General features: G+C 55.5%; 1 protein-coding gene across 1 annotated transcript in view; it reads left to right on the top strand.

Annotated features, from left to right (window-relative positions):
- NCOR2 (nuclear receptor corepressor 2) overlaps nucleotides 1-27,892 on the top strand; it is a 177,456-nt gene that overhangs the window by 144,969 nt on the left and 4,595 nt on the right. Inside the window, exons 22-44 of the mRNA XM_074159904.1 lie at nucleotides 879-1,034; nucleotides 1,620-1,759; nucleotides 1,839-1,944; nucleotides 2,664-2,768; nucleotides 3,671-3,774; nucleotides 6,195-6,345; nucleotides 10,153-10,305; nucleotides 10,690-10,776; nucleotides 11,160-11,518; nucleotides 12,243-12,606; nucleotides 14,747-14,974; nucleotides 15,088-15,333; nucleotides 15,996-16,145; nucleotides 16,596-16,736; nucleotides 16,828-16,990; nucleotides 17,546-18,093; nucleotides 19,690-19,833; nucleotides 19,994-20,142; nucleotides 20,481-20,674; nucleotides 21,626-21,775; nucleotides 22,060-22,205; nucleotides 23,472-23,525; nucleotides 26,305-26,532. Coding sequence (XP_074016005.1) covers nucleotides 879-1,034; nucleotides 1,620-1,759; nucleotides 1,839-1,944; nucleotides 2,664-2,768; nucleotides 3,671-3,774; nucleotides 6,195-6,345; nucleotides 10,153-10,305; nucleotides 10,690-10,776; nucleotides 11,160-11,518; nucleotides 12,243-12,606; nucleotides 14,747-14,974; nucleotides 15,088-15,333; nucleotides 15,996-16,145; nucleotides 16,596-16,736; nucleotides 16,828-16,990; nucleotides 17,546-18,093; nucleotides 19,690-19,833; nucleotides 19,994-20,142; nucleotides 20,481-20,674; nucleotides 21,626-21,775; nucleotides 22,060-22,205; nucleotides 23,472-23,525; nucleotides 26,305-26,532 — 4,266 coding nt within the window. The remainder of the gene's footprint in view (nucleotides 1-878; nucleotides 1,035-1,619; nucleotides 1,760-1,838; nucleotides 1,945-2,663; nucleotides 2,769-3,670; nucleotides 3,775-6,194; nucleotides 6,346-10,152; nucleotides 10,306-10,689; nucleotides 10,777-11,159; nucleotides 11,519-12,242; nucleotides 12,607-14,746; nucleotides 14,975-15,087; nucleotides 15,334-15,995; nucleotides 16,146-16,595; nucleotides 16,737-16,827; nucleotides 16,991-17,545; nucleotides 18,094-19,689; nucleotides 19,834-19,993; nucleotides 20,143-20,480; nucleotides 20,675-21,625; nucleotides 21,776-22,059; nucleotides 22,206-23,471; nucleotides 23,526-26,304; nucleotides 26,533-27,892) is intronic.

Below are 27,892 nucleotides of genomic sequence, written 5' to 3'. Positions count from 1 at the left end.
TCGATTACAAGCAAATCGTACCAAACCTGCCTGTAATCCGTCCAGAAAAGGCTGTCTCATCTGCTCAGCAAAGCGTGAGGATGTACTTGGGATGGAGCTGATGCAGATGAAGCCCCTCTTTTCCCTGGCACCCTGCAGAGCATGGCAGGGTTCAGGCATCCCCAGCACGGCTCCTCCATCATTAGGCACTTCTTGGCCTCCAATCAGCCTTTTTATAGCCAGAGTGAACCCAGCCTGGCATCCAGTATACCCTGAGCCAGATAATTTGAGGAAGCTTTGCTGCCCCCAGCCCTGGTGCCTTGCAGAGAACCAGAAAGCTGTCCTGCTCCCCACAGAGGCATCCAATCATCCCGCAAAGCTCGTCTTGATCTTCATTTGCCTTTGACAGTCTCATACAGCACAGTTGTCCCAGGTGTTTGGAGAACATCTGGTCACTTCAGGCACTGCACGTTATTCCCTTGCTGTCCAAGAAGCTGATGCCGTTATTTTTGGCCACTTCCCACAGCCTGCAAATGGTTTATAGCTGGCAGCTGTCCTCTAAGAGTGGCTGAGATTTTGCGTCGCAATGTGATGTGGGGATGAGCTTGTTCTCGGAGTGTAGTGGTCCCTGGCAGTGACCTGGGACTCCCTGGGTGCCCCATGCCTATCTGTACACCTCAGACCAGTGAGCTGGTGCCTGCTGGATGTCCCCCACGCACCAAAGGGATGCCGATGTTGATGCCGCTTGGCTTTAGCCTCACTGAAGGGTTTGGCAGGATCATCATTAATCCCCCCATCCCTGCCGTGGTGGCTGATGCGGAACTGTGGGCACAGGCAGGATCTGCCCAGGAGCGGCAGGGACCGCTCAGCGAGCTGGTTGCTTTCTGTTTCCCTTGCAGAAAAGTCCGTGCATTTCTCATCCATCGCAGAGGCTCAGAAGCTGAGTGCGGAGCCGACAGCTGCCTCGTGCTGGCCCCCTGTCCTGTCCTACTCCCGGGATGTGATAAAAACCTCTCCCCAGGCGGAGCCCCACTTGTTTCAGTATAACCCACCAGGCAAGTAAAAGCCGCTGGCTGCATGGCATGTGCCCTCTGTCCTGACCTGGGGCTGAGGACAGAGGCTGTGGTTGCAGCCAGTATCACAGGTCATGCTCTTAAATCAGTGCAGCTTTTGGGGGCGTAAGAGAGGGGGTTTGGCAGAAACCTGCTAACACCTTGCAGGCCTGGCAGAGGGCTCCCTCGCTGCTAATGCAGTGTTCTGAGGGTGGCCAGGCGGGTCTCCCAGCTCTGGCCGGGGCAGGTTTAGGGACATGGCTTGTCACAGAACCGTGTGGGTGCTCCCGGCACTGCTTTGTTGCAGAGTCAGGCAGGTTTTAGCCCTTGCTGCACTATCCCTCTCCAGCTGGAGGGCAGACAAGTCGGGCACAGCGCATCCTCTCTGGCTGCAGATGGGACAAGGCAGTAATTTAAACTATTCCAGTCCTTTCCAAAATGATCGTGTGACTTGGATCCTTGTACAGGCTCACTGCCAGCCAGTTCACTGCATCCAACCCCTGCTCCCTCCCTTGCCCCCTTTCTCTCCGATAGCTGCAGCCAGCCTGCCTTCCCTCGGTCCTGCTAACACTTGTGTTTTCCCCACAGGACACCCCATCCCGCTAAACCTGCATGAGAGCTCTCGCTCAGGGCTGCAGAGACTAGCGAGCATCTCCAACCCTCCTCCCCTCATTTCCTCCACCAAGCACCCCTCTGTGCTGGAGAGACCCGTCGGATCCATTTCCCAGGTAGGGTACTGGGTGTGAGAGGCTGGGGATGCCTCGTAGGGACCAGCGGCTGCCCCTGACCTCTCTTCTTGCACCACAGGGAATGCCCATCCAGCTCCACACGCCCTACAGCTCCGAGCACGCCAAGGTCCCCGTCGGCTCCATCACCATGGGCCTGCCTCTGACCATGGATCCCAAGAAACTGGGTAAGGAATTGGGAGACAACTGTTTTCTCATGTGCTCCAAGAGCAGTGGGGACAAGCTTGCCAGCAGTGTAGGGGAAAGGAGGAGCACAGGACATGGCAAGGGAGAGCAAAGAAACCTGTTAAGAAGATGAAAGGATTAGTCTGTTGGGAGAGCAGAGACACGGGCAGCTAAATTTGTGCCATATAGGAAAGCGGCGTCTCGGTCAGGACGCATCCCAGCCTATAAATACCCTCCAGCTAATACTGTGATCGAAGGAAGGAAATATATTGCCGCTCCCCAGGCCGGTAGGATAAAGACTAAATGGCCTAAAGTGAACAAAGGAAGTGTTTAGTCTGCAGATTTGGAAGCATTTCTTAACAGCAGGAGGGGTTGGAGCAGGACCGAGTCTGGGGAGGGGGGAGCCGGGCTGTATTCCCTGATGTGTGTGGGTCCCGTTGTAAACCAGCACTGAGTTTTCAATGCCAGCCCCATCCCCGGTGCGGGCAGCACCCAGCCGTGCCTTTCCCAGGGCGAGAACAATGATCTGGCGTAGCTGGCTGGCGGTTGTGTGTTCTGCCGACTGCTGCAGCCTTGGTTGAAGGCCATCCCGAAGCAGCGGGGACAGCGAAGTCACCAAGGGGGTGCCAACCCAGGGCTGGCAGAGATGAAAGCCTCGAGCAGCCGAGAACTGCAGCCCCATGCCCTGCACCTACACTGATACTTGGTTAATGTTTTCCAGTGCCTTTTCCTGGAGTAAAGCAGGAACAACTTTCTCCTAGAAGCCAGGCCAGCCAGCCGGAAAGTCTGGTTCTGCAGCCATCCCAGGAGGGCTCCATCCTGCGGGGTGAGGAGCTGGGGGCAGGAGGGGAGGGATGCTGGCACTGCAAAGCCTGGAAAATGCTGTGCTGGCTGTGGTTACCTGGTGATTTTGGGTTTGATTTCTGGGGTTGTGCTCAGCCGAAGGGGTCTCTCCATCGCTTTTCTCCAGCCTTACCAGCAGGGTGGCAGGTATCTCTGTACAGTGTCTCAGTGTTTCTAGCCATCTCCCCAGATGCCTCAGGTATTGATCCTGGTAGAGGTTTTACATTCGAGGGGCATCCCAAAAAGACAAAGCAAACCCTGTTTAAATGTCATTGATTGGTTTTCAGGCTCTTTGCTGTTGCTGCTGCAGCTGGGAAGGGACCACGTTTCATTTAGATCTAGCCCTCCCATGTTTCTTTCCCCATTACCTAGGCAGAAGAAAATAAATGCAAAGGTGTTGCTTTTAAGTGCAGATTCTGGTTTGTGAAACACCCCAACTAAGGCAGTCGGATGCACGAGTGCAGTGGGCTGGCTCCAACCCAGCACAGATAACAAGCAAATGAACTCAAACCACCCCGAGCTGCATCTCACCGGAGATCTGCTCTGATCACATCAGAAGAGGCTGAGACAGGCTGTGCTTTCCCCCGGGCCCACTGATCTGCCTGTCCCTTCATGAAGGCAGCAGGGAGCTGTTAACCTCAAAATACCCATTTTTTCCACCTCCCAGCCCCAGGCGCACAAGGGTGGATCCCTCAGGGGACAGGGTGGGAAAGGCTCTGCGAGGCATGGGATTTAACGCTGACGTCTCTTGGAGGGCTTCCCCTCCAGTAACTCAGCTTGCTAGAGACTGGGTTGAATCCTGTGCTTAGTCAGTAGTCTCAGCCCCACAGGCTTTGTGTTGAACGGCAAATCCAGCCCCCAGCTCACTGGCTTTGTGTCCTACAGGTACTTCCCTCAGCTCTGCCTCAGGAGGGAGCATCACCAAGGGAACACCCACATCCAGACCCCCTCCGGAGTCACCCATCACCTACCGAGGGTCCATCACACATGTAGGTCCCTTGTCTGTGGCGGATTTTTTCTTCCTGGGTGGTGGTGGCTGCAGCTTGCAGTGCAGGACGTGGAGGCCAGGGGTTTGAGTGTGTAGCACAGGGCTGAGCAGCACGAGTCTGTGTGATGCTCCTGTCCCATGGAGCCTTGGCAAACAGCCTTCGCTGGCGTTGGCACGAGCCCTGTCCCATGAGCCGAGCCTGCAGAGACCAGAGCTTGACAAGCAGCGATGCAGAGCCTTACAGCACATCTAAACACACACTCCCCGCCCCTTTGCTTTTCATAGCTGTCAGGAACAGAAAGCAGCTTTAAATGACTCTGGGAAAATAATCTTGCCAGTGCAAGAAAGTGGAGCAGAGAGAAGAAGGAGACGGGTGGAAGGGGAAGGGGAGGCTGCGAGGTGCATGTAAGGTAGTGAGGTCTCCTGCCAGGGCTGAGCATGCTGCGCTGGGGGTCCTGCCCAAAGGCTCTCTCAAGCAGGAAGATACTTTGGCCTTAATCTCCACCATCCATCTTCAGAAGAGCAGCTGGCAAGCGGGCGATAGGTTTTTTGCAGTGTGAGTTATTGCTCATCTGGTAACAGAGCAGAGAGCATTAAAAAAAAAAATAAATCTGTTTCCCGTGGGGATTTTATCTGGCCATCATTCAGATATTTAAAGCCACTCACGCACAGATCTTTTCCCTGCCTCCTTCAAGGAGGGTGACCATGTTCCCTTTTTGGCCCTGGGGACCTGAACCTGAATCCTGGCCCAGAGCAAAGGCTTATCTTGCCTGGTGCCCTGTGTCCAACAGCTGCCAGGAGCAGATGCTCAAGGGCTGTAAATAACCCATCAGAGCAAACGCATGCTCCATCCCCTCGTATGCCCCTGCCGCGGCCATGGGCAGCAATGGGTGGGCATGAAGGGTCTAGTGCACCATGTGCCAGAGGTCAGAAGATGAGCAGAGCTTGCTGAGATGCTATTTTACATCCATCCAGATTGCTTTTCTTGGCTTGGAAATAAGTTACCAAGCCCAGACATAGGGCATTACCTGCCTCTCCTGCTGACCCAGCAGCCTGCATCCCTCTGCTCCCCCTGGGGAGAAGGAGCCCCCCATTCCGGCAGCAGCTCCGGGTGCCAGAGCTGATATTTGATCTCAAATTAGTCATCCAGTTCGCAGAAGGCAGATCTTGAATATATGCTCTCTGCTCTGAAGCCATCTGTCATCACTTGCTTTCAAATCCCCTCTGAGCACGTCCGCGGAAGGAAGATGACTTACCTGGGGCTGGGAAAGCCAGCACCGGGTGTACTCCGAGGGCGAACAGTCAGAGCATTGAACCGGCACGATGGTACATCCCAGCAGCTTCGGTGGGGTTTTGGGGATCACTGGTGCTCAGAGGGCTTGGTACAGAGCAGGGGCCTCTCCACGCTGGGGTGGGGAAATAGTCTGCCCTAGCACAACCTGGAAGCACCAGCAAACTGGCTGGGGCATCGCTTCCCCCAAGGCTTCCCACGAGCATCAGTCCTGGGGAGTGGTGGGGTTAAACGAGCAGAGTAGGGGGGGTCAATCAAGAGCTTCACTCTGACAGCATCACCATCACTGTGCCTTCCCTGTCATGGGGTGGGGGACTGTCACCCCACAGTGGCTGTTCCTGGTCTGCACCAACAAGCTGTGACGGCAGAGGGGTGTTAATCACCAGTGACATCTTCAAGGACATCCAGCTCTGGGTGTTTTGAAGGGGATTTGGAGAGGGGCAGGTGGCTGTGAGCTGTGTCCATGAGTGCCTCCGGGGAAAGAGAGGTTTCAGTTCACACCAGTTTGTGTAAGGAGCCTGATCCTGTTTCTGTTGGAGACCTAAATGGCAGCCTTCGCTCCCCGACCTGCTCCAGGGCCAGTCTTGTTGCCGCCTGCCATCTCGCCCAGGCGTGCTGCCAGCCACCAGCTCCCGTGCACAGGCAGCTCTCTGAAGGTCACGCGTGCTGCCAGCAGATGTGAACTGGGTGGACAGGACATCTCCACGACTCCTGTACCAGGCTGGGAAAATAGGCTGCAGGGAAAAACAGTCCCTGCCATCACTGAGGTGGCCCGAGGGTGGCCCCAGCCCTGTCCCCCCAAACCTGTGGGGTGGAAGTGAGCCGAGTAGCTCACACCAAAACACTCAGGGCCGTAGAGCTGCTATTTTGTGTTTTGGAGATCTGTGCTGTCCTCACCCCCCACCTCTTCCCAGCAGCCTCGCACAGATCACGTACCTTTTTACCGCTCCTCGTTATCATCCTCATCAATAATTAAGCTGCAAGTCCCTGGCTGTTGGCTGCGCCAGGAAGCAGAGGCCGGGCGCGCTCTCCCTCCGCTCAGCCTCCCGCGGGGAACAGCCTGTCCCTGTGCGCGTGCTTGCTTAATTGCTTGTGACACTGTTAAATATGGATCTTGGTGGCTTTCCAAGGGCACCCCGGCAGAAGTGCTGTACAAAGGAACCATTACCAGGATAATCGGAGAAGACAGCCCCAGCAGAGCAGAGAAGGCGAGAGAGGATGCCATGCCCAAAGGACATGTCATCTATGAAGGGAAGAAAGGCCACGTGTTGTCCTACGAGGGTAAGTCGTAATCCTCTGCCTTTTTAGGGCAGGCACCAGGGGTTTGTGCCGCCGTGGCTGGGAGTTGGGAGCTATTTGAGGAAAGGTTGATAAAGTGCAACAGTCCGGCCTTGCATCTTTGTTTCCAGCATCATTTCTTTCCCTTCCCACCCCAGCTGCCTACAGCCCAAGTGGGTTTCCCTTGGTCCCATGTGGTTGTCTTGCCTTGGAGATGGCTTTGCTGGTGGGCAGGGGTGTGATGAGGCCATGGCCATGGACAAGGTCTCTGCTTGTGGTTGGTTTTGAGGAGCAGGGGAGAGGAGGGCACCGGATGGGAAGGCATTGTCTTCATCCCTAGCACCCCTGTGCAGGAGGGGACTGTGCAAAAGCACTACGAGAACATCACCAAGCTGTTGGGCCAGGAATGTGCAAGATGGAGGCAAGCTAGGCAGTTTGGCATAAAGGTTTATTCGGACATCAGATTCCTATCAGCAATGTCTTGGACACCATATGGCTTTATCAGCGTGGGGATGCCCTGCAGGAATTCTCCTGGGGCCAGCAGCACCGTGCCTCAGTTATCTTGTGAGCTTTGCTACAGCATCTGTAGCTATTGGAGGGGGTGAAGCCATTCCCGCATCCCTCAAGGAGCCTGTCTGGGAGGTGCATTGGCCTGTCACCGGCTGCTATTGCTCAGAAGTGCTGAGGACGCCAAGGGACCTGGCCAGAGCCACGTCTGGGGTGAGACCTGCCACTGGCACAGACGGTGTCACTCGTTAACTGGGCTGACCCTGCCCGTCTGGGGATCGGTGCAAACAAAGTACGGGAAAGCAAAGCTGGGCAAGCAGCCGGGCTGCTCCCGAGAGGGCTCTGGAGAGACCTGCAAGCTGTGTCGCAGCTCGCACCCCCGCTGCACGGTAACGCGCTTCCTCGGTAAATGCCGACGGTGCCTCGCTGCATTAGCAGTATCAGCATGCAGTCACCAGCTGCTCCTGCCTCCTCTGCGCCTGCTCATCCCATCGCAGCACTGGCCATCAAAGCTGCTCTGTGAGCCCCGGTGGCTCCCATTAGAGATAAGCAGATGTTCCTCTCCAGTGAATCTGGAAACAACTCCTCCGTGCTTTCTCTTTGACGTGTGCTGGGCCGGGCATCTCTGGCATGGAGCTGGGCTCCTCCTTGCCCATAGCTGGGGTTGGGAAGAGATGAGTTACAGACGTTGCAGCCCCGCAGCCCTACATCCTCTTGGGTTAAAATACTGGCGTGTGCCAGTATTCACCTCTCTTCTCAGTTGAATTTGGAGATGACTAAGGAGCACATCCTGACCTCAGCCGCGCTCACCCACCTCAGTATCTGTCTCTGATCAGTTGCTGTGCTGCCTGAACCCTCTGCATCCCTCCCCGGGACAGAGCATCCCTTTCAGCCTGCCTGGCAGCCCAGGCCCTGTCATCACTTCTGCAGACAGAGGGTGTCCAGGAGAAGTCCTTTTCTTCTTGCCCACAAGTGCAGGCAGCTGTTTTCATCACAGACTGGTTCAGGTCAGGCCATGGGTGACAACTCACAAGCTTTGGCTGACGCTACCTCTGTGTGTGCCCTGGAACGACAGGGACCATTCAAGACAGGGCTCTGCACCATGTCTGTCGCCCATCGCGTGGAAACCGGCTCATCCCGTGCCTGCCCATGTTCACTGTCAACTCTAGCCCAGATAAGAAGTGTCACCGCGGGGGACTTGTGTCTGGGCGCCCTTTGGGACAGTTGGCAGGTCTTGGACCAGGGAGGACACAGGAAACATTTCAGGACTTGTTTGTGCAAGAAGCTATTTTAATCTCCCTTGCCTGGGTTTGGAGTTGAACAAGGTTGATCTCAGAAACAGTGCCGATGGGGAAGACTCCCGGGCAGCGAGGGCTGCCTGTCCCCAGAGCTGGGATCCCACTCCGGGCAGCAAAGGAGACTTGCGTACCAGACTCTTCCCCATCGGTGTCAGCCCATCTTCCCGGTTGCATCCTGAGCCCATCGCCTCTCGTCCTACCCCCTGTGGAGGCAGATGAGGAATTAATTCCTTCCTCTCCATGGCAGCCTTTTACATGCTTGATAGCATTTATCGCATCCTGAGTAATCTCGCCTGCTGCTGCAGCCTCGGCAGCCCTGCTGCCTGTCTCCTTCCCCCCGTACAGCCCAGTGAGGCTTCGCAGCCTGGAGCGAAAGAGTTAAAAAAAAAAAAAAAAATTAAATAAGAAATCTCAAATTGTTGGTGATTGTGAATTTTGGCAAGCAGAAAAAAAATTGCAAATTCTTTAGTGTCATGAGGGTGCTTAAAATAAAAGAGCTGTAATGAGACGAGATCCTGTAGCATGTGTGAGCTGAATTGTGCTAGATTGGTTATTCTCACTCTGCATATGATTGCTGATGGCTTCTGCAAGGCAAGGGACGTGGGTTTGGAGTGATTTTCTTTCTGTTTAGTCTCTCTTCTCCCTCACGCCCTCCCCCTGCTTCCCAGCAGTACAAAGGGTGCCCGGGACCACGTCCCCTTCAGCAGAAGGGCTGTTGGCAACAGATGTGCCTTGATGACAGGGTGCAGGCACATCACCCCTCGTCTGCCGCAAGGTGTTTGGCTGATTCTGAACATCACCCCCGGATTTCTCCTGTCAAATGAATCCAAAGTGACGGCTTGGGGACAGATCCCCCTCTTGTTTCCCCACACACAGCCGCAAACCCTTTCTGGATTGAGTGGGTGCTGATTGCAGAAACTGATAGTGGGTGTGAAGTTGTAATAATCCCAGTTTATTAATTACTGGTTTTGCCGAGGAGAACTTTTGTTCCTGATAGTCTGCGATGGAATGAATGTTTTTAACTTCTCCTCTGTTTTCTCTAATTGTATAACCTTCTTCTCTGCCTGTGAAGAGGAGGATTAGGGCACCGGCAATCCTTGGCAGGAGCGACCAGGCCAGGGACAATGGGCAGAGGCATTAATCTTTCCAAACCAACATCCCTGCTCGGAGCTCGTTAGATAAACACAAGGCATTCAGCTGAATCAGAAACTGCCTGCTAAATTCACAGCTCCCCGCACACGATGGATGTCCATTGCCCAGGGCAGGTGTGATGCTGCCTGGCACGGGCAGGGCTGCGCTGGCAGAGGGATGGGGGCTGGAGCTCAGGACAGGTCTCCACTGTTGATTTGCAGAAGAATCTGCTCCAGGTTTGGTAAAGGAGGTGGTTGGTGGCCTCCTGTCACGCTGGTGCTTCCCCCATCAATCCTGCATGGGACTTTTCGCCGTCTCCCCCAGTTCTCGTGTGCACTCGCTGCTGTTTCAAAGGAGTCGTTCTCAGCTCTGCCTCTCCCTGCTTTTCCCTGGTTTTCTCACTCAGGGAGTGTCTCAGCAAATGTTAAGGCTGGCCAAGATCCCAAACAGTAGGTGTCTAGCAAAAATCAAAACAAACAGGGAAAAAAAAAATATAAAAATCCCCAGACCCAGGGGGCTAAGTTCAGTGGAACCGCAGCTGCTCACACCAGCACCGCGCTGGCTCCAGGCTGAGCCACTGCCTGCATCTGACCCCCACCGGGGAGGGAGGGAGCGGGACGCAACAGGGTGGATGCTCTGACCCAAGCGGGAGGCAGAGATCTGGAGTCTGAGGCAGTCAGGGAGGGGAGAAAACACCAGCTGAATTTCTTGGAAGCCAACCTTGTGCGATGTTTCTGGCATTGCTGAGCGGTGGCTGATGCTGGGACAGGATCTGACCTTTCAGCGACGCATGCAACCAGCAGAAAACACCCTCCCTTGGCCGGTGCTGACTTTCCATGCTCCTGATGGTGATTCTCAGTGTTCCCTTCCCCAGGTGCAGTTGCTGCTTCTCAGTGTCCCAAAGAAGACAGCAGGAGCTCAGGAGCTTCGCATGAGACCACAGGAACCAAGCGGACCTATGATATGATGGAGGGGAGGATCAGCCGGGGCTTGTCAGCCCGTGATACCTTGTCTGCCAGCATCGAAGGTGGGTCTAGGTGAAACCTTTCACCCATGCTGTCTTAGTAGTGACCTGCAGAGACCCCATCTTGTCTACATGATGCACCTTCCTATGCCCATGTTTTAGCAGTGGTTAGCTGGTACCCTGCAGCACATCCCAACAGGACAGCATCTGACCAGCATGGGAGAACAAGGGACACGGAATGGCCCATTTCCCTTTGGTTTTTGTACTGGTAGACCAGTTTCAGGACTACAAAAATAAGGAATCACAGTAAAAAAAAAAAGAGAAGTAATTTAGAAATTGTTGATGTTTTTCCTTGTTGTCCCAGGAGACCCTGGTAACACTGTCATGTGTTCATTGTATATGAACTCCTGTGTCACAACCCAGCTTTCCCCCTTGGATCTCTTCTAGGTCTCATGGGTCGAGCGATCCCTCCAGACCGACACAGTCCCCATAACCTAAAGGAGCAGCATCACATGCGGGGCTCAATTACACAAGGTAAAGTCTGCGAGCAGAACATGGCTAGAGGTAACGTGGGGGAGGATCTCACATGCATGGCCCCGTGTTCTTGTTGTCAGGCTAGGGCAGGAGGAAACAAAGATGGACACATGAAGGTCCAGCTGCAGATCTTTGCAGCCTCAGCTATGTGCTCAGAGAGATTTTGCAGTCTTGCTCAACTTCTACCAACCTAAGCTCTCACCAAAAGTCAGGGATAAAATTCTCGGTGACTCACATGAAGGCAGGTTGAAACTAGTGTGAAATGGTTCCAGAAAGTGGTGGTAGATATGAGGTGGTCCAGCTGCATTAGTGATATAGCTGCTCTGTGTGCTCAGCTGGGTACCAGTCACCCTCTGCATCCATTGTCTGCTTGGGGGTTGCAGGAATACCTCGGTCCTACGTGGAGGCCCATGAGGACTACCTCAGAAGAGAAGCCAAACAGCTCAAGAGGGAAAACACTCCACCGAGGGACTTATCTGATGCCTACAAGGTCAGGTCTCACGAGGGCCTTACTCCTCTGAAAATGAAACCAGCCCATGAAGGCCTGGTGGCCACGGTGAAAGAAGCAGGAAGATCAATCCATGAGATTCCCCGGGAGGAGCTGAGGCGGACACCGGACATCTCCCTGACGAGACCTCTGAAGGAAGGCTCCATCACGCAGGTGAGTATGGGGCAAACAGCGAACGAGATCAGTCCTACTCAGGCTGCTGTCCTTGCACAGACCCTCAGGACCATTCCCAAGGTAAAGGGAGAGCAGAGAGGGCTTTGGGTAGCAAACACATCACTGCGCAGAATTGAGGCCCTGCTTGGATACAGGTTGCCCTTCCCCATCCTTTGATCTTTAAAGCTCCCTTCCAAGTCAAACCATTCTATGATCCTTCCCAACAGACAAACACAAAAGCCAGGGAGGAGAGTTTCAGCATGTTAAGAAAGCAATGTTCCATCCACGTGTGTACACAGAAGGGGACACATTCGGCTCTTGTTCAAGTCCAGAGTCAACTCAGTGGCCTCAGCATTTGTGACTCTGGGTGCACGTAATCTTGGTCTCCTCCCTTTATGGGCAAGTGTCAACCCAGCAAGGCCAATAGTTAGGATGTAACGTGGTGTGCTGTCTCCTGTTGGGCTCCAAATATTTGGAGGGTTCCCATGGCACCTCGTAGTCCTACCTCATTTCACAGTGTGTGTAGGAGAGAGGCGTGATGGGCACAGCCAGCCTTCGGCAGTGACTCATCATCATCTTGTTGGAGCATAACGAGACACGCAAGATGGGCACTCCACCCTGCCCCGCGCCGTGCAGAGCTATTATCTCTGCTTTGCCGATGGCTGTTGCCATTTCACTAAGTAAACTGGTGTACTGACCCACTGAAGGAGGAAGCACAAGTCCCGCTGAAACTTGGTGGAATGCAGTCGCTGCATCCCCTTCTCCTCTACACTTCTTTGATGTCCCCTCTGCCTTCTGTCCCCAGGGTACCCCACTGAAGTACGACAGCGGCTCTTCCTCCTCAAGTACCAAAAAGCACGATGTGCGATCCATCATCGGCAGTCCCGGCAGGACTTTTCACTCTGTGCACTCACTGGATGTCATCCAAGACCCAAGGAATCTGGAAAGAGCTTACGAAGAGAGCCTGAAAAACAGGCCAAGCCCGGTGACAAACTCGGGTGGCTCCATCGCCAGAGGGGCTCCTGTGATTGTACCCGAGCCGGGCAAGCCCCACCAAAGTGCCCTTGCCTATGAGGACCACCAGGCAGGGCACAGCACGGCGTTCAGCAGCCACTTGCACAGAGGGTCTCCAGTCTCCACGCGGGAGTCCACGCCACGGCAGCACGAAGGTACTTGGCAAACCTTTTATTTGATGCTAAGATTTCTAGCAAGATAAATGGCCAAGGTGGGGTCACCACCTGCCTAAGCCGTTCCTGGCAGGTGCCCGTCAAACCCATTCTCCCCAGCACCCCACACCCACTCTTGCCCACAGCCACGGCTGGCCCATGGCCACAACTGACTCAGCGGCACTGGGGTGGCTGCCAGGGGTGGCTGGGGCTCAGCTCCCTTCCTGGGGGTACTCACACAGTTGCTGTGAGGGCACCCCGTGTCTGTGTCAGGGTAACTGAAGGGAGACTTGGACTGTGGCTGATGAGGGTGATGGTGTTTCGAAAGCATATTCCCTGTCCCAACATTGGCCCAGAACACCCTTGTTTCTACAGGCGGGCAGGAAAGCAGTGCTTGGTGCATTGGATGGGGGGGATCTTCACACTTGTCACCAGTCTGGTGTGTGTTTGCCTGCCTTGTGTGTTTATGCCTCATCCATCGCCTGGGCTCCCATGGGCCTCACCTCCAGGAACATCTAATCCCTTCTGAGCCAGTGGGTCTGGGCAGTGTGGCTGGTCTTTGGGACCTGCCACCACCCCGGCCCATCTGCCCGTGTCCCCTGGCATCGGTCATCTCCGGCCACCAGAGCCAGACCTGGGGCTCCCAGGGAGCAGGTGTGTGTCTGGGCTGGGCTCAGTGATCTGGTGAGACACGCTCAGATCCAGAGCACATAAAACCCTCTTGCTTCGTGGCACATTTGTGGACAGGATCCTTTCTCAAGCCAGTCCCTAAGACACCGTCCCACCGAGCCTGCTGGCTCCAGGGGCCTTTTGCATCTCCCACCTGCAAATCCTTGTCCTAATCCAAGAGTCTTGTGATTTGGGGGCGTGCAGCACAACATCACAAACTGCTGAAAACTGAGGCCAGGACACGCCTTCGCGGCGAGGAGTGGGAAATGGGGCTGTGCACTGCAAAGCTCCTCCAAAAAGCCTCCCCCATCACTCGCTGCCGGCTGGGCCAGCTCCAGCTCTCCGTGGTCGGTGTGTCTCGTTGCTGCAGCCTCTGCTGTCTTCCCTGTTAGGTCAGTCGTTTTGGGGGAAGCCTTCAGATGTTGGCAGCTCTTTGAGTTCTTTGAGATTGGCACATAGAGTGAGCACAAGGCAGGGAAGGCAGTGCCTGGGTGGTGAGGAGAGATCCCAAGAGAAAAATCAATGTTCCTGCAAAATGCCCGTGGGAGGGTGGATTTCTGCATGTCCGGAGCTCACAGGGTTGTGGGGTGCAGAGGATCTGCAGGAGGACTCCCTATGGGTTGGGTCAGAGTTGGAAGGCACCTTTCCCTGAGTTGCCTGAGCTCTGTTTCTGCCCCAGCAGTAGGTTTGATTTATTAGCAGCCGCGCGGAGATGCCAAGCTTTGTGAAAGCAGTAGGAGTGGTGCTTCACGTGGACTGTGTTGCAGCCAAGGTTGTTTCAAAGTCGGCAGTGATAGAGCTGGATCCATCTGCGTGTGCCCAAGGGGACTGCTCCTTCCTCCCCAAGCCAGGGCCAGGCAGCGTTTGGTGTGCCGTCTGGCGCAAGGGGTTTGGGCACGCTGCTTGGGGTGGCTCTGTGTCAGTCGCTGTCCCCAGCCTGCTGTTGCGGACACAGGAGCTGGTGACACTCATCCCAGGTTGGGTGAGAAGTGCCACCAATGCCCAGCTCAGGTTGGGGGCACCAAGAGAAGTCCCAGACATGATCCAACCTCCCATCTGTGTGCTGAGAAAGAACTTATGACTCCAGAAGGTGGTGGGTGCTCGGACACTCTGAACTGTTTTGTCACCATTGCCAGGAGTTTCGGGGTCTCTGGCTCTGCCCAGCAGCAGTGACCTCCTCATGCCAGGGCTTCTTGCGCGGGCCAGGATCAACTCACAGACCATCCAGCATGGATGTGCTGGGATGAAGGGATGGTTCAGGACAGGCTTCTCCTCCTGGGTGTAACTGGGGCTTGTCCCACCTCGGCCTTGGTGGTGTAACATGGCATGGTGGTGTAGGGAGGAGGGAAAGGTCCCTTGAGTTCAGGGTAGCTGTGAGCATCCCTGGAGGACGCGCTTGGCTGCAGGCATCCCTCAGGGACACGGCTTGGCCACGGCGCTCAGTTTCTGACTCATTTCCTTCTGCTCACTGCAGGGAGCATCACTGCCGGGAAGCCGGTGTCCCAGGACAGAAAGATCACCCCCACATCGAGAGAGCTCACCAACTCCAAGTCTCCGCATGCCCCCGTGGCCGACCACCACCACCCCATCTCTCCATATGAGCACCTGCTCCGTGGCGTGAGTGGGGTCGACCTGTACCGAGGACACATCCCACTGGCTTTTGACCCTGCTGCCATCCCGAGAGGAATCCAACTGGAAGCAGGTACCTTCTGCGGGAGCACAGTCTGTTTGGGATTGTTTTTTTCCTTGTTGTGCTCCAAAAGCCTGAGGTCTCTGGGGAAAGCCACTTCACGTCTGCATCCTTTTCTCTCCCAGCTGCTGCTTACTACCTGCCAAGGCACCTGGCTCCGAGCCCCACGTACCCCCACCTCTACCCCCCGTACCTCATCCGGGGCTACCCGGACACGGCCGCCATGGAGAACCGACAGACCATCATCAATGACTACATCACGTCCCAGCAGATGCACCACAATGCCGCAGCCACGGCCATGGCACAGCGGGCGGACATGCTGCGCGGGTTGTCACCCCGGGAGCCTTCCCTCGCCCTCAACTATGCAGCAGGTCCTCCCGGCACGGCACCGTCTGGTGGCTTGGGGGCATTTTGGGAGGAGGAGGCTGGGTCAGGCCAGCACTGCCAGCTCTAGTGCTGAGGCCAAGAGCCAAGCCGGCAGCACAGTGTCACCCAGCAGTGTAGGAACTTGGCCGATCAGCGTGGAGGACAGTGGAGGGGAAATTGATGCTTTTTTTGCCATCTTTAGTTACTTGAGGCTCCGATGTGCAGCTCTGGTTTTGGGTCATGGGAGCGCCTTCCAGCCTGGCCCTGCTGGCTTTTGGAGTTTGAAATACACTCCCAGAGGGATATCTGGCTTTCTGCAAACAGCAGAGCGTGCTGGGGAGCACATGGGGTGCGGTGCTGCTGCCCCTCCGCAGGCAGAGCAGCATTGGTCTCCGGCTGATGCTGCGTGCAGCCCATGCTCTGCAGGGATGGATCTCAGCATTTCTCCTCCCTGTTATTCCCAGCAGCAAAACACACTGTGTTTGCCCACAGAAGGGTCCCCTCTTCTGAAAATCAGCACCTGGGGGCAGTGTGTGTGCTGGCACCTCCTGTGCTGTGCCAGAGCAGCAGGACAGGTTGACCTTCCCCAGCATCGCTCCCCGGTCCAGCTCGGCCAAGCTGCAGCAGCTCGGCATCATCCTGACCATGCTCTCGCTTCTCTCTCCAGGCATCATCGACCTGTCCCAAGTGCCACACCTGCCCGTCCTCGTGCCTCCTACCCCTGGCACTTCTGCCACCACCATGGACCGCATCACCTACATCCCCGGCCCCCCCCAGACCTTTGGCAGCCGGCACAGCAGCTCCCCACTCTCTCCAGGTAACGCTGCAGGTTGCTTTTTCCATGGGAAAGCAGTTGGGCAGGATGCCCTTAACCAATTCAGGGCCATGAGCTCAGCATGCCAGGGCAGATGGGGGGACCCCAAATTCATTCTTATTCAGGGACCAGCCCACTGGCTCCCTCAAACCAGCTCCTCTGATCCTGCTTCCTGGGGGCTTCCTTGCTTTTCCCCTTTCTTCCCCAAAGTGGCAGCTGGCAAGCAGCTTTGTGGAAGGAGAGCAGTGCCCTGGAGACCGTGCCAGAAAGTTATTGCATGATTTGCCTGGGATTTGTCACACTGATTGCCCCCGTCTGTCCTGCTCCAGGTGACCTTGGATGGAGCCATTCCTTATCTGCTCTGCAGACACAGCAATGTGAAAAGCAGGCAGTGTTCCCCGGGGGAAATCGCTCTGTCTGCAGCCCTTTCACTGCCTTTTGGTTGGATTTCAGGAGGCCCTACGCACATGACCAAACAGTCGGGATCGTCGGTGTCCGAGCGGGAACGGGAACGAGAGCGAGAACGGGAGAGGGAGCGTGAAAAATCCATCCTAGCATCCACCACGGTGGAGCATGCACCCATCTGGAGACCAGGTAGGCTGGGGAGGAACCCGTGCTGAGTGGAGGTAGGGTTGGGACTAGAAAATGAAGAGCTAAAGAAGCCCTTCTTTGTATTTTCCCCCAGGTACAGAGCAGTCCAGCAGCCGTTCATCCTCACACTCTCACAGCCACCAGCACTCACCCGTCTCGCCCCGCACACACGAGACCATCCAGCAGCGCCCCAGCGTGCTCCACAACACGAGCATGAAGATCATCTCTTCAGAGACCCCCACCCCTTCCGTCCTGCGGTATGTCCCACCAACATGGCACCTGCTGCTTGCCTGGACCCCTGCAGCAGGGCAACTGTGGTGGTTAATTAATGAGCATCTCATGGGGCACCTCTGAGATAGAGCAAGGGTTGTTTTAGCCTTCATTCTCAGTAGGAGCAGGATTGAGGCTTACAGGGAAGTTGTGATGGGGAGAAGGAGATTTTGGTGCCCAGATCCGTTTCTTTTCCTGGTGGCTTTTACTGCTGCCAGGAGAGAAAGCAGGAGTGTCCCTGTGCCCAAATACAGGTATCACTCCTCTTGCTGAAAGTTGCCTGGTGGTGGAGTTATGAAGGTCTCTGGGACCCGTCCATGGGTTTTATTCTCTCCAGTCAATGCACCCAGGCTGCAGCCTGTGGCCAGTTACTGTGGTGGAGGCTCCATCCAAGCCCTCCTCACCTGCTCCAGCACAGGCCAATGCTCAGGAGCCCTTGGAACACCTCAGCCAGGCAGGGCTGAGCACTGGGGCTCTGGGACAGCACTCCCCTTTTTCCACATGCTTCTCTCTTCCTCACCTTGTCTTCGTTTGCCTTCCAGATCCTCCTCCACCACTACCACATCACCAATCCGCTCCGCCGCCTTCCCCTCGGCCTCCACCCTGCGCTCCTCCATCAGCGCAGCAGACGGCTACGCACCCCTGATGGACCCGGCCGTCCTGCAGAAAGAGGCCTCGAGGGCGCGGGAAGCCAAGGCAGAACGACCCCAGACTGACAACAACGTCTTCACCTCAAAGCTGCCCAGTGGGCCCAACCTTGAACAGTCGCCTTCACCCATTAAAGCCATGGAGTCGAGACCTTTACCCACCTCTGGACCTGGCTCTTCTCATCACTATAGCAGAGGACAGGGGAAAAGCCAACAGCACCATCATCCTCTGGACCAGCAGCACGCAGCCTCGGGCCCTGAGCAGCACAGTAGAGAAAAGAGTCAAAGTAAACCCTTTTCCATGCAGGAACAGGAGCTCCGAGCACTCGGTAAGACCACCACGACAGCGGCCAACTTCATAGATGTGATTATCATGCACCAAATGTCTTGCGATAAGGGGCAGCGAGAAAGAGGCTCGCTAAGTAACGACTCCACTAGTGATGGTAAGAAATTGGAGGGGAGAGGTGAGAGAGCTGTGGCCTGAAACCCATTTTATTTCATTATTTCCTATTTTTAGTTGCACGTTTTGGCTATTGGCTTCGTCAGCTCCCCGAGTGTGCTTGTCCCTCTGCTTCCCGGTTGTTGTGTTATTCCAGACTTTTTTATTTGTGTGTGTTTTAAGGATCTTCCCTTCTCCCACCCTCTTTTAGTTTTTCCCATTGCCAAGTCCTGTTTTGCAAACGTTGTTCAGTTCCTGGTATTGCTTTTTATGGACAATAGCAATTTGCTAATTCTGATTTCCCCATCGTTAGAAATTCCCAAGCAGTCTGAAAGGAACAGTTGTGGGTAATAAATCAAACAAGCGAAGCGGAGAACCAGGAGTGTGAGTGGGACAGGGCTGCTGACCTGCTCACGGTTGTGTCGTTGAGTGTGCAGCATCTCTGGATTCAAGGACTAGGTCATTCTTGCTGGGAGCAATTTTCACCTAGAGCATTCATCTAGGCTCCCACCAGCATACAGAAGCAGCATCCCCATGGGGATTTGGTGGGACCCCTTCTTCAAGTTGAAGCATCTGCCTTGGTCGTCAGCACTGGGGGTTGCTGTTGGTTAAGGATCTTTCCAGAGCAGAACACTTCATCTTGGGTAGATCTGAAGCATGGTCCCTTCGGTGCTGGCATGCACAGGGTGATGCAGGATTCTGCATCCCTGTCCCCGGTGCAGGGACGTCCTCCCCTACCCATGCCCTGGGTACGTGCAAGGTCAGTGTGTCCGTCCCTGGGCACCGGGGACCCTCCGGCAGCATTGTGGGTGGTTTCTAGGAATTGAGCCTTAGGAGAGTAAAGGTCTGTGGAGGCAAAAGTCATGAGTGTTACCAAACGTGCTTAGCTGGCAAGAGGCAGCGTGTGCCTCCTCCAGGACTCTTCTGTCCTTTGTCTGTGGAAACATAACCTGTCCGTGCCTCCGTTTCCCCTCTCTTTTGAAGGATGATGGTGGCCCCTCATTCCAGCTCTGCCTGCTTTGATGCAGCTTGATTCTATGTAAAGGGCTTAAAAGGCAGAGAAAGATCAAGAAGCCTTTTTGCCCCTGTGGTGAGCGAGTCTGCTGTCTCTGGAGTCTGCAGGGCCTCATGCCCAATTTTCAAGTCCCTGCTGTTGGCCATGCTGGGCTTGGGGCTCTTCTTTGTAAAGCACTTGAGACCTCCTGTGCAGCCACCACCACCCCTGCAGAGCTTTGCTTTCCCTCTGGGCGGAGCAGGTTTTTTTATTTTCCTGTGTTTCAGTAGGTGGGGGAAAAAGGAGGAACAAATTGTGAACCCACAGGGGTTGAATTTGGTTCCCGACTCTCGTGCTGTCACCACGAGCTGCTGAGTGTCCAGCTCTGCAGGAACGAGACATCACGTCTGTACTGCAGCCATCGCCACAACTGGACATCAGAGATAGCTCCAAGGGTCCCTGCAGTGTGACCTGCCAGGTCTTCCCCTCATCTCTTTTCCCCTCCTCTGCTGAACGCGTGACTCTGCCCACGAGCGATGGTTGCCACAGCACTAGGGAAAAGCCAAGCGAGCTCCTGGTTTTAACTCCCTTCTCCTGTTTCCCCAGGCTTTCATGGAGGCTACAGCCCTGAGCGGATGGAAGCAGTGAGTCCCGTGAGCTCACCCAGCCTGTCCCATGAGAAAGGGGCCAAGCTGCTGCAGGATGCAGAGAAGGGACACGGGGAGCATGACCTGAGGCAGAAACAGCAAGGTGAGGGCAGGAGCTGGCGCAGGAGAGCCCAAGCTGGCATGGGGGTACTTTGACAGTGAGCTCTCGTTCGCCGTGCCCCAGTGCTGTGCTGGGATGGCGTTCGAGGAAGGGGATTGCAGACATCATCTCATGCCCGCTGTCTTCTTTGTGCCTCCCCCAGGCTCGCTGAAGGCCTCTGCTCCCGAAGCAGCCCACCTGCAGCACCTCCGGCAGCCCGATGGCCCTCAGCCCCAGTGCCAGCCCCTGCAGTCCAGCCAGAGCATCAAGGGCATGAACCAGCGGGTGGTCACGCTGGCCCAGCACATCAGTGTAATTAACTTCGTTCTCACCTTCTTGCTGGGGCTCCGGGGAGGAGGGAAGAGCTGATATGAAATATGTCTGGTGGGGAAGGGCTGGGAGTGATGCTAGAGACCTCAGCATCTCTGGTTGAGGGCTGGAGGGAGCAGGGAGCATCAAGTGTGTTCAGCCCAGGTGTTTGCATCCCCAACAAGCCCATCACGAGAGCTGCTTCAGGCCTGAGGTAGAAGTTACATCCCCACAGGGTCAAACCAGCCTAATTCCCTCTTCCTTGCCCTCTCTTAGCTCAGCTCAGCAAAGCAAGAGGTAGAAACCAAGTGTATTTCTGACTCGGGGGTTTCTTCTTCTAGGAGGTCATCACACAGGACTACACACGCCATCACCCGCAGCAGCTCAACTCCCACATCCAGACCCCAGTGTACTCCTTCCCTGGGGCCGCGTGCCCTGTGCTGGACCTGCGCCGCACCCCCAGCGAGGCGTATCTGCAGCAGCAGGAACACGCGGTGGCCTCCAGGATCTCCCCACAGAACGAAGGCGGCAAAAGGTGAGGTCAGAGTGTCCATCCAAAGCTGGTGCAGATGGGCTTCTACCCTCCCTCTGTGTCGGTCCTAGCTCAGACAGACCAGGGCTACCCAGGGTGAGGAGCCCTTGGCTACCTGGCACCTCAGTAAGGCGGTGCATAGGACAGGGTGGCATTTGGCATTGCTGAATTTATGCTCCCCACCTTGGGGCTCAGATGGATCTCGCTTGCTTACATGGCCCAGAGTATAAAATTTCCTTCTGATCTGGGCATTAGGGGAGAGAGCCCAGCCCTGGCCACCCAGCAATATAAAAAAGGGGGGAGGAAAAAAAAAAAGAAACCACAGAAAGAATAAAGACATAAATTCCCAGAACTTGATATGAGGAATTCCTCGCAGCCTCAAACCTGGCTGTTTCCTAGGCACTGGCCATTGGCAAGCATCGAGGGGCTGTGTCCATCCTCTCCGGGCTGCCCCAGCATCCCATCACCCACAGCCAGCAAGTCCCTGCTTGGCCCCAGATGAGGTGGACAGGAGGTGGTGGATGCTGCCCTCCCCTGTGTTCATAAATATGATGGAGACTCAAAAGCCGTGTCCCCAAAGGGTTAATGTCCCAGCCCTCTGCAGGCAGCCAGGGACGCTTGGGCTGATCCAGCGAGTCCCAGGACTGGTCCCTCCATCCCTGCTGGGCAGCTGTGTTTGGGGTGGCTGCTGCCTGGCCCGCTGCCTGGAAATCTGGGCCACGTCTCGGCTCAGTCCTGCTCCGCACGCCTGCGGTGCAGAAAAATGCCCAAGCGGCGCTCTTCCTCCGGCTTGCGTTAAAAGGCGCCGTAAGCCCACGGGGGTGTGGAAGGTTTGGCTTTTTTCCCTGCCGTAGGAAAGCTATTTTGGTCCTTCTCCCCCCTGACCCCAGGCTGCTGTGCAGAGACAGAGGATGTTGCAATAAACCGATTGCATCTCCCCATCGCTCTCTGCAGGTCCCCGGAGCAGAGCAAAGCCTCAGCCGGGAGCGGGTCAGACAACTGTATCGAGCCGGTGTCTCCACCAGACGGCGTGGGAGAATCGGAGCACGCCAAGAGCGCCACGTACCCAATCCTGTACCGTGAGGGCGAGCAGATAGACCAGAGGTAACACCGAGGGAAGGGACGGTAGAGACAGCGTGGGGATGTCCCCAGGCTCGCCCTGGACCAGGCTGCTTTTCTTGCAGCCAAAAGCAGTGTCACATCCCAGGTTGCTGTCCGTTCGTAGCGTACATTTACAGTAGGGATAGGGAGAAGGGTTGGAGATCCCCAGTATCTGAGGAGCCCCCAGGCTGATTCTGAGAAGTTACGCTAAGGGAAGAGTCTCTCTAGGTAGGACTTTGAACTGAACTGGACGTTGCAGAGGTTTCCGATGGTCTTCTGCTTTGCAGGATGGGGTCCAAGTCCCCAGGAAACAACACTCAGCCTCCAGCTTTCTTCAGCAAGCTGACTGAGAGCAACTCTGCCATGGTGAAGTCTAAGAAGCAGGAGATCATCAAGAAGCTCAGCACGACCAACAAAAATGAGACGGAGTACAGTAAGGACATGTGGGGATGTAAATGTGGGGAACTGGGGGAAAAAAAGCCTTGAGGACACATGAAGCGAAGGAGATTTGGGAACAGGTGCTGCTGTGTTAAGGGCTGGGAGCTCCCAGCAGGCTCTCTCTGCATCATGCCATGGTTTGTTGGGAAGTGTGAGGTCCAGACGCTTCCTGGGATGAGCTGTGCTGGTGCCAGCAGTGGCTGTGTACATCTGGGGAGGCCATGGGAGGCTTCCTGGCCCCACGTCTCCTTGCTCTGGGGCTGTCAATCCCACCTGCACCGGATAACCTCAATAGGAAGGAATAATGAGCTGAGCATGGAGGAGACTTAAGAGCAATTGATATTTTAATGAATGGCTAGCCAAGCTGAATCCTTCCTCCTTGAGATGCATCTCTCCCCAACATTACTTTAAGCCCTACATCAATATTGGTATAGCTCTGTAAAACTAACCAGGCTGGCTTATATTAGAAATTCAGCCCGTTCATTCATTAACCGCTAATAGAGTAGATAGGATCATAATTTAATTTAGCCCAGCATTATACAGTCAATACTAATTCAATTTGAATCCATTTTACAACAGCTGCATTGGATAAGAGGGACCAAGCTGTCTCGTCTCATGGATGATATTACCATGAGCCAACAGTATTGTTATGCCCCTTTGGGGACATGTGGCTGAACCCCATGACCTTCCACACTTTTCCTTATCAAGGGAAAATATATAGAAATAGGAAACGCCTCTTATTTGATGAGAATTTCTGTTATTCTAAGGAAAGCGATATCCAAGCCAAACAGCTCAGCTAAGAGGGAAAATATTGATTTAACATTTCTTCTCCTCCTCCTCACCCTCCCCACTGTCCAGACCTGCTCCCTGGATGTGGGGATTTGAGCCTTTGGAAATCCCATAGGCAGGAGAGAGCGTTTGACTTGATGGAGCTTGTAATCCGAAGGGCTGGAGGGAGGGAGGTCAGCACTGAGCACGAAGACATCACCCTGGTTCTCCGGGCTCTGCTTTTCTGCCCTTTCCCAGCTGGCAAGGGAAAAGGGAGGGAATGCCTGCTGTGGGTCTCCCAAAGGCAGTTAGTCCTGGTCCCAGCCAGCACCCACAGACCCACACCAGCACCTGGAGGAGGTGGGCTGCTGTCAGCCTGTGTGCCATGACAGGGACACTGGCATCTTGTCATGGATGGCACGGCAGGTCCCTCCCTATCATCAGCCTGCACACGCTGCTCTCCGTGCTGAAGAGTTTCTTTGTTTTTCTCCAGATGTTGGGCAGCCTGGGACAGAGATTTTCAATATGCCGGCGATTACTGGAGCAGGTAACTCTCCCACACACCTGTACCATACCTTATTCCCTACTGGGCTCACAGCCACGGGGAGCAGGAGACTCGGTAGATTTAAGCATCTCCTTTTTCCGTTTTGCCGTAAGATCGAGCGTGACAGCTGCTGGGAGGCTGAAGCCTCAGGACACACCATAACTCCCCACTGTTGAGTTGGAGTCAGTGCAGTGTAACTCCTCAGAAAGCCCAGCAGAGTTTGAGGAGAAGAGGTTAAAAGTCAAGCAAGGGTTGGCCATCTGATACCAACGGGGGGTTGAACTATAGCAAGGTGGACCTCATGCTCGAGAGAGAGCACCCTGCTCTTGGTGGGACCTTGTGGTCACCCATGGATGGGTAGGAGGGCAGTGGTGAAAGGGAAGGTGAGGGTGGGAAGCAGGCTCTGTGCCACTACGGGCTGGGCAGGCTGCAGGAGCTGGTTGCAAAAGCAAACTTGGGTGAGAGCAGCGCCCCATGACCTTGAACTGTGAGTGTTGGGCAAACTGGCGGTGGCTGAGGAGAGGAGGTGTTATCTGGGAGATGGAGGTGTGCTTGGGCACAGGGGTGCCAGCAGCATGCTCAATCCTCCAGGTGCTTAAAGCGTGGGTTGACTCTGGTTTCTCAGGAGCTGGGAGGAAACATTTGGCTGGTGGCCAGGTCTTGCCATGGCTGTGCAGCCGGTGCCATGCAGAAGGGCTTTGTGGGTAGGACCGCTTGGACCTCTGTGCTGTGCAGAGGGGGAGGAGAAACTCCACATGGGTGGAGGGTTTTAGGCTGATCGCCTGGTTCTGGAGAAGCAGTTTTGGTGGTGGTATCTGAGTGATGCTGCAGGGAGCCATGGTGGTCTTCAGCGAGTCCCCGGCTCTAACTAGCATTAACTTGCCGGCCTGCTTAACCAGGGGTTCGCTGGCTAACACCTGGGGCACCCATGGAGATGCCATGCTGAGCCTGAGGACCACCATGCAGGAGCACTTTAGGAGCTTCCTCATTGGCACTGCACCCTCCCCAGCTCAGCTGGGCCCGCAGCTTTCAGCCCAGCTGGGAAAGGAGGAGAGGGAACAGCTTAAGGAAGGGATTTTGGCAAGGAGGGGGGCGCAAAGCAGCCCCATGGAGTTGGGTGGCCAGCATGGGCTTTCCCAGCACAGGACAGAGACCAGTCCAAGGGAGAAAGACTGCGTGAAGGCTGTTGAAATGTGGCCACCTGCTGCAGCAATGTCCAGGTGGGCTTGCAAATGAAAGAAATGAATCCCCATTGAGGAGTATTAATCAATACTTAATTGATTAAGTACTAATGCTCTCTGACAGCAGGAAGGCCTTCAGGTTGTTAGTTTTAAGTAGGAGGAACAGCAGCTTTTCCCACAACCAAGGGAAGGAGGTGCTGTGGGCCAGGACTTTGTGCGGCAGGAGGGCCAGGCACAGCCATCAGTGGTGTACGACCGCTCGCCAGTGCCAGCGTGTTTGGGAGAAGGAGCTGGCTCATGTCAGCAGCTGGGACGAGAGGGTGCAGACAGCCAGGACCTGAGGGTCTGCGGCAGACAAAATCTGGGGGGGATGAGACCCAACCTGTTGAGAGCATCCCCTGGTGAAAGCCGCTCCTGCTGTGCTGGAGGGAGGCATAAAGGCAGAGCGTAGGGAGCTGATGGCTGGCATCTGGCCAGAGGGGACCAGGAGAGACCCTGCCTGTTTACAGGCAGACGAGCAAACCCAGGATCCATCCCTTTCCGAGCAGAGGAACATCAATCCCAGCGCGAACACCCCCAGGATGGGCCGAGCTGGTGGGGGGCTGCCAGTGGGGCTATCCCTCACCGGCCTGCTGGTTTTGTGTCTGTATTTTGCCCTTGCTTGTTCCCTGTAACCGCCACATCGGGAATGACGGTGGCGTGGCTGAGCCTAGTGCCCTCTGGTCCCTGTGCGGTGCTGCACCATAACTGCATGGCTTGAGACTCACTCCCACGCGGACACACCACTTCTCTGCATCCTGTCCCGTAGCCGGGGCTCAGCCCGGGAGGGGGCCCTGGTCCACAGCCAGCACCCGGCCCCGGGGGGAGGAAGGGAGCGGGCTGGGGCAATGGGCAGGGGGCTTGCAAAGAGCATGAGGAGGGACAAAAGGACTCTCCCCTGTCCCCAGCGTAGCCCGACCCCTCGCAGGCAGCTCCACAGGCTGCGTGCCATTGCCATCTCTCATGCCAGGGCCAAATCCAGGCACCTCTTTCCAATCAAGTGTTATTGTGGCGTGCCCCCTCTTCCTTCCCTGACTTCTCCTCCATGGGAAACCGCCCCAGCTTCCAAATTCTTGTCACACCGACTTTTGATCTGTGTGTGCATCCATATGGACCCCACATCCAGGTGACTCTCCTCCTGCCCCCATGCCAAGTCTGGCTGGGTTGGGAGCACAGCCCTCCCCTTCTTCCAGTCACTCCCTGGGGCTCGGTGACAACCCCTTATCCCCTGCCGTCCTCCAAGCCCTTGTCCCCGGGAGCCCTGCCTGCCTGCAGCACTCCAGAAACCCAAATCCCAAAGTAAGTCCCATTCCATCCCTCCACCAGCCCCTGCCAAGCCCTGGGGCGGGATGGAGCGGGGAGGAGGAGGAGGATGGGTGCATTGCAGCGCTTTAAAGAACAAGATGACAAAGTTTGTTGCTTTGCGAGAATGTGCTGACTGTTTGTTTCTTCCCTTCTCCCTTGTCTCCTTTCTCCCCTTTCCCCGTCCCCCCCATCTTTCTTCTCATTTGGCTCCCCCCCATCTCCCGTCCCCTCTCTCCTCCCCCTCCCGTATCTCCCAGGGCTAATCAGTTGTAGGAGCCAGTCGGTCCAAGAGAATTCCAGTACCAACATGGGGTTGGAGGCAATAATTAGGAAAGCCCTAATGGGTAAATATGACGAGCAGTGGGAAGAGCGCTCACCTCTCAGTGCCAATGCTTTTAACTCTCTGAATGCCAGTGCAAGCCTGCCCGCTGCTATGCCCATAACTCCTGCTGATGGACGAAACGAGGACGTGCGCTCCTTGCCAGGTCTGCAGCCCTCTCCACCTTTGCTCTCTCTGTGTTATTAATTCTCAGCCTTTTTATTTCCCCTTTTGTGGGTGGATTTATTCCCCCTCCCCCCGTTTTTGTTCATTTTGGTTTTCTTTTCTCCCCTCCCTCCCCCGGCTTCGAGCTTTGTGAATCCGCTGATTAATCCTGGTCTTGTTTGATGTTAATTTAATAGTCTCAGAAGGTGCTGTTGCTTTCTCTAAACCACTGACTGTGCTCCTTTTCCCGTTTATTGGTTTTTAATAGCTCCTTTTCTTTTTTTTCCTTTTTTTTTTTTTTAAACAATGGAAAGGTTTACGGGGGGGAAAAAAACCCACACCCAAAAGACCGAAGCCATAACCTTGAATAGCCACCCCAAACTGTCCCTAAACCCCCGGGTGGGATTGCTGCTCCCGAAATAGGGGAAGAAGCTGAGAAGGGCTGGCATCAGGGGGACACGGGGCAGGGTGGCCAGGTTTGGGGGTGTTGGGGCAGGCTCCAGCCTGGGACAGGGGGTTGGATGGGACTTGGGGGTGCCTGGGGCAAGAGGAAGAGCTTAAGGGAGCTAAAAGTGATAGATGGGGGGTCACTTTAGAGAGCAGGGCTGGGGGTGAGTTGCCCCATGGGCCCCAATGGGGCATGCAAAGGCGGCTGTGTGCCATGGTGGGGTCTTCCCAGCTTCAGAGGAGGATTGAACAGAGCCGGGAGGGTTGTTCTGCTGATCTCCAGTTAAGGAAGAGAGGAGAGGGACCAGGGATGGATTGGGGAGAGCGTTTGTCCCCCCCCCCCCATGCCTGCAAAGGGCAGATTGCCTCTTGCCAGCACCCTGCACAGAGCACAGCCAGTGCTGAGGGTCACCCTTGGCAATCTGGGCACAGAGCCCCCAAAGCTGAGGAGCAGGTTCATGGGGGCACGCAGGTGCCTTCTTCCAGGTCAGCTGGGACCAGGCGCTCTTCAGCTTTTTGCAGAAAAGCTTTCCTGGCTCCTGCATGAAACCAGCAGCTTCTTCCAGACACATTTCCCCACACCCAGTGGGGGCTGCCTGGGCAGGGTGGGTGGGATGCAGAGCCCATCCATCCCTCCCACTTCAGGAGCTCCCCCTGGGTTTAGCTGGGCAAACCTCCCTGACAGAGGCCCTTCTGGCTTTAAACCTTTTAAAAACTGGCCAAACATCACCAGAGATTTTGCTGTAAGAACAGATTAAAGACCGCCCTCGGCCATGCAGACCACGGGAATGGGGAATGCGCTCGGGGCTCCAGCACCCACGTAGCTCCCGGGGGGGTCCCTGCCAACCAGCGGCACATGGAGCTCCTGTGCCAGGACCCGTGTTTGTGGGCTGAGCCACAAGCCGGCTCAGGAG

This window comes from Numenius arquata, chromosome 16 (assembly GCF_964106895.1).
Source record: "Numenius arquata chromosome 16, bNumArq3.hap1.1, whole genome shotgun sequence".
Lineage (NCBI taxonomy): Eukaryota > Metazoa > Chordata > Aves > Charadriiformes > Scolopacidae > Numenius > Numenius arquata.
This window is presented reverse-complemented; position numbering and strand designations above follow the sequence as displayed.